At 25.7% G+C, this 5722-nt stretch overlaps 1 protein-coding gene and 1 long non-coding RNA gene across 2 annotated transcripts; one reads left to right on the top strand and one right to left on the bottom strand.

Annotated features, from left to right (window-relative positions):
- Nucleotides 1–822: 822 nt before the first annotated feature.
- On the bottom strand, nt 823–3060 carry LOC132934798 (uncharacterized). Its single transcript, XR_009663084.1, has 2 exons — nt 2943–3060; nt 823–1187 (listed from the first exon to the last, which is right to left on the bottom strand). It is a non-coding gene; the product is annotated as an uncharacterized LOC132934798 (long non-coding RNA).
- LOC132934797 (uncharacterized) lies at nt 2590–4781 on the top strand. Its single transcript, XM_061001159.1, has 4 exons — nt 2590–3903; nt 4142–4264; nt 4324–4520; nt 4625–4781. Exons 1-4 carry the CDS (start codon nt 3868–3870, stop codon nt 4779–4781), a joined length of 513 nt encoding a protein of 170 aa, XP_060857142.1. The 5' UTR covers nt 2590–3867.
- Nucleotides 4782–5722: the final 941 nt, after the last annotated feature.

The raw sequence follows: 5722 nt of genomic DNA, 5'->3' as shown, positions 1-5722 counted from the left end.
TAGATGATTGTAAACATGATTCTTTTAACTTTAAAATTAATTTATCTCTAACAAAGTTAAAAAAAAGCGTGTAGTCTATAAAATTTAAAGTATTCTTAATCAAAAATGTTTTTGAACATTTCTTAAATCTCTCGATTTCAAATAAACCTTCATCAGAAGATGACATTCGCTCGTGTTTTGTAACCGTTTTTCTTTTCATTATGAAACTGAAAAAATAGATTAAATAAAAAAAAACATAGGTAAAAGCAATCATAATATTGTAAATTTATTATAACATCAACTTCTTTTTTTTAAATCTTATGCAAGCAATTCAGAATATTGTTTTCAAAATATAATAGTATTAATTCTAAATTATTACAAAGAAAAAAAGAATTGGTTAATATAATAAGAAATTACTCAGATTCTAATTCTCTTAACCGATTGTTTAGTTCTGTTAACCGACACTGAATATCTGCTTTACATTCACTTGAATAGTTTTCGAATCTATTATGTTCATTTATCAATTTATTTTTAAAAAATGAATTTTTCTTCATACTATCATTTACAAATACTTTTCGAAATGCTTTCCGTTTCTCGATATAATAGCGTTTATTGTCACGCACCTGCTGTTCTGCTGCAAGAATTCTGCTTTTAATTACGTTTATTTCTGGGTTCATGATTCTGAAAATTACATAGAATTTCAAAAACTAACTAATTGATACGTTTTTTAAATCTAAACCACTTTTCCTAACATTTTTATTAAATTAGTTTTATTTGAAAACATTTATCATACCAGCAGATCTTATATACACAATAATAATTATATGATAAAATAATAAATAATAACAAAAAAAAAAAATAATATTTTAATTATTTATTGAAAAACAGAATATTATTCGACATTATCTAATTTACTATATAAATTATTTAGACCTTTTTGAATATTTTTCTCGCATAAATAATTTATATATGTTAAATGTTTAAATTCGTTTATTAAATTCTGTTTTTCTTCAATAAGTCTTTTTCTGGTTTCTTTCAGCACCGCTTTTTGAATTTTTATTTTAATATTTTTAATATTGGAATAGAACATTTTTTCGTCAACATCTTGAGCATGATCATTTTCTTTTTGCTGTTCCAATATTTGAATGATTTGCTCGTGAATTAACGATTTGGCTTCCATGTTTTTTCTTTTTTTTTAAAAAAAAAATCTGGAAAAATTATATAGAATTTGTAAACTATCTGCCAGATAAAAAAAAATAATGCATATTAATGACAATAATTTATTTCCAACATATTTCTATTTTTTATGTTTTTTAACTTTTATATTAAAAATTTGTATGTATTAATCAAAAAAAGAAAATTACATTGAATACCTATATACATAAATATAAACTTATAATATTATTACTAATTATTCATAACAAATTTTTAAAAAAAAATTTTAACCTGATCTAAATCTTTCGCGCTTAGATTCTGCTGTTGTAATAAAATCTAACCTTTTACCGAAACAGTGTTCTCGCTTACGAAAATTCGTAACATATAAATCACTATATTTTTTACATATATCCATTTTTTCTTCTCTTAATAAAACTAATTTTGTGTTTAAATCTTTTATATAAGAAAAATTTGGGTTAGAGTTTGTTCTACTTAAATAAATAATGAATTTCAGGTTTTTAATTTTTTTTTTGAGATCTTTATATTCATATCTTTCTTTAATCTTATTTTCATCAATCATCTTCGTTAAGGTTACAATTTGTTGTCCATAATATTGAATTTGTTCATTACAAAAATCATATGAATGCCAAAAATTCATTATCTGTAATTTTTGACTAAATACATTAGTATAAAATATAAAATATTATATAAATCTAATTATTAAAGCGATTATTTATAAAACAACGAATGTACGTATATACGTATATATAATAATAACTAATTATATTATTCAAAGCTAAATAAAAAAACTTTAAAAATTAGACAATATAGCATTTATATCATAAAAAATAAAATTTTAGTTGCTAGTGAAGCTACGTCACACGATAATAGAAAAAAACGTGATAATTTATATGTTAGTTAATAGTAGATAGGGCGATTGTAACTATCGTAGAGTTCGTACGGTAACATTACGTTGTCACGAAAGCAACTACGTGTTTACTATCAACGTGCGACAGCAGCTTTCGAATAATCTTAACGTAAAAGCAATAAAAAAAAACATTATAGAAAAAATAATTTAAATTTATATATGTGTATAATATACGTTTTAGGATATATTTTATACAGTCATTAAACATTATTGAATATTTTAATATAATAAAAAAAATTTTTTATATTAAAACATTTTACGTAAGATAATATTACACGTGTAATACAACAATCACGTTATCTATAACAAATATTTATAATCAGCTATAGTATTTTAACATTGATAAAAACAAGGTATCGTGCAACAACTACTAGATAACGGTATCTATAGTAATTATCATGAAAGAGATTGACTATTAAAGATTTTTGAGGTTAGGTAATAATTATCAATATTATTGATGAATGATAAGCCCGATGTTCTATCTTATCTATGTAAATCTATGATAGTATGGTACATCAGTTATCTTCTATACTGTAGACGTGGTGTAATTCATTTTAGTATTATTACTCTATGGTGTAATTATAACGTATTATTGTTACTTGATCATAACTTAACAAAAAAAAAAGAAAACAGCTTATATTATAGTAGTGACTAAAAGTGAGAGTTGAGAAACCGTCTTTCAACTACTTCTATTTTAATGTTTTTATTTTAAATAATCTATGAAAAAAAATCTTTAAGTCTAAACACTCAATACCCATAGTAATATTATAAAACTGTATTATCATTACAACAATAAATTGTTATTATTCTATTTTATTTTTTAAAAAAAAGAAATATGATGTTAAATTAAATAATAACAATAAAAAAAAAAAGTACTTACATAGCTTGTAGAAATTGAGGTACTTTTTCTAAGTATGATGGCTGGTCTATTTGTTAGAGTTGTTTTGACAATCTTTTGACTGGCTATTGAAGATGTTTGGTAAACTGCTGGCTGGCTGTTGTTTTGGCGAAGAAGACTGTTCTGCTGCTGGCTGCTCTTGGAACTGCTGTTGCTTGAACTGATGACGATAAGCTAAGAAATTCTGGGTTTTATACCCGAAAATAACCCTCTCTTCTCTCATTAGAATTTTTTGTGATGGATTTAAACATTTCAACTTATTTTACATCCTGTTTTAATATTATAATGGCATTGACATTAAGTAAATGTGAAAACATTTGACTGAGCAGGTTATATTAGCAGCAATTTAGATTCATTTAATATAATTGGTTTTTGAGAATGAATGTATACATTCTAAGCATTGACATTTAGTAAATGTGATAACATTTGGCTGGACAGGTTATGTTAGCAACAATTAAAATTCATATAATGTAATTGGTTTTTGAGAATGAATGTATACATTCTAATTTATTTTAAATCCTGTTTGTAATAATTTAAATTCATGTAATGTAATTTGCTGTTGTATATGAACATGTTTCAGCACCCATCTAAGGTAAGGTTATTGTAGAAATTTATTCAAGGAGGGTATTGACCATGGTAAAAGGTGAATGTCATAAACATTTGGCTGGGATAGGTTATGTTAGCGTCAATTTAAAGTCATGTAATGTGATTTTGCTGTTGTACCTGTATGTTCATGTTTTAGCAGGTTTCTATAATGTAAGGCTATGACCATTTGTATACTTAATTATTGAAGTAGTGGTAAAAATCTGTGTATAAAAGACAGAGGGTATTCTCTAATATTCACCAGTCTTCAAGATTTCATCCCAGGACAAGAAGCTCAGTTCAACAGAAATACTACCAAAATAAAATGTCGTACCGTACAATTGCTTCAACTGATTCAGAGGTTAGTAACTACTTATTAAATATCTTATAACCATAGAAAATTGGAGGCCGGTCGTAACACCACTCAACGCTATGGTTATAATTCTTAAAATAATATTAAATGACTGATTATAACATAGTATATTGGAAGTGCGTCGTAACATTACTCAACGCTTTGGGTATAATTCTTGGGACATAGAAAAAAATATATAATGGAAAAAAACAGTAAAAAATAATATACTATGTTTTATGTTTCACAGAATGAACATTTTAGCGAATCAATTGATATAAGACCGTCTTTTTCAAAAACAAAACCTGGATCAAAACGTTCTGCAGAAAAAACAAGTGTTAAAAAACCTATGAAAAAGAAGCAGAATAAAATGGTAATAAAAATAATATTTTTTTCCTAATGATAGCATAAATAATTTATTTTTTTTTATAGAATGCATCATACAGAGATAATATCAGCGAACGCTTGAGATCAGAAGATTTTGATGTTGAAGTATTTAATTCGCTAACATTCAGACAAGGAGATGGCGTTGTGACAATAAAGACGCCTTTTGAAGAAAAAGGAAAGGATCTTTGGGTGCTAAGTCATTATAAGGTTACTAACATCGAGAATGTACCAGTAAAGGACAGGTAAATACATTGGTTTAAATTTAAAAACTATTGCTGAATCTGTTTTTTTTTTACTGATTTTATTTACTTCTTTTGTTTTTAAATAAAATAATTTGTTGTAATAGATGGAAGTTCAGTGAAGCTACTGTTAGATTGTACACGACCGACGAATCAAAAGATCAAACACTTCATACTGGTCTTAATGAGACAATGCAAATTATATTTGATAAATTACTAACCGATCCAAAGCGTCAAACTATTAAAAGCAAGACGGTTGTTTGATTATTAAATTCGTTCTGTAAATGATTATAATAATTAAAATCATAGTTTTGAATATATTGGTTGGTAAATTCGTTCCTTTGACAAGTGGATGGCAGACCACGGACATCATTTTTAATTAGGTCATATGCAGTGTTGAAAGTAATTTGATAATTTGCTAAACGTTTTTGCTTGTCTACCACATACAAATCAATCAAATTCTGTAATTGACGAAGCCGGTACAAATCTACGTGTGTCAAGGTAATATATTCCTCGTTTAGATGTAGGGTAATTGAACTCTGTTTAACATTAATTGAATATGAAAAGGAATCGGTAATCTTTACACGCCTCACCCTGGTATTTAGGTTATTAATAATTGAATTGTAATTAGATTCAGACATCAGTGTGAACCATTCTTCTAAACTTAATGTAATAATTTTCTTTGAAAGTTTACATTCTAATAATAAAATAATTGAAATCTGCTTATTAATTAGTAATCCAACTGTAATACTTTTCTTGTTAAAAGCTCGGATGTCGAATGTAGACTTACAGACAATTATTGGTGGACTCATAATGAAGTTTTTTTTTTGCTAAAAAAGTACACAATAAAAAGTAGGATATAACTGTTAGGAGTTATACATTGGACTGTTAGTTTTTTCCTTTGCAGTCATATTATATACTAAAAACTCGGATAAAAAAAAAAATGCAAAAAATGTGAACGTACAGTTAGCGAATTAGTGCATACTAGAGAGGGAATTTACATATACTTACTAACCTGATACCTGAAAAACATTTTAAATTATTATATACGCACTAACCCGCTAGGCTATACGTCCACAAGATATTAAATCGAATAATAAAACATTTAAGATAAAACATTCAATTTTTTTTTATTTTTTTTTTTTATTCAATAGAGCAAATATTATAAACAGTATATTATATAAAAAAAACATGATTTAACAAAT

The sequence above is a fragment of the Metopolophium dirhodum genome, chromosome 1 (assembly GCF_019925205.1).
Source record: "Metopolophium dirhodum isolate CAU chromosome 1, ASM1992520v1, whole genome shotgun sequence".
In the NCBI taxonomy this organism is placed as follows: Eukaryota; Metazoa; Arthropoda; class Insecta; order Hemiptera; family Aphididae; genus Metopolophium; species Metopolophium dirhodum.
This window is presented reverse-complemented; position numbering and strand designations above follow the sequence as displayed.

Coding starts and splice junctions, on each gene's coding strand:
- LOC132934797 (XM_061001159.1), top strand. CDS start 3,868: ATGTCGTACCGTACAATTGCTTCAACTGATTCAGAG. Junction 4,265..4,323: donor AAAAGAAGCAGAATAAAATG/GTAATAAAAATA, acceptor TTTTTTTTATAG/AATGCATCATACAGAGATAA. Junction 4,521..4,624: donor AATGTACCAGTAAAGGACAG/GTAAATACATTG, acceptor TTGTTGTAATAG/ATGGAAGTTCAGTGAAGCTA.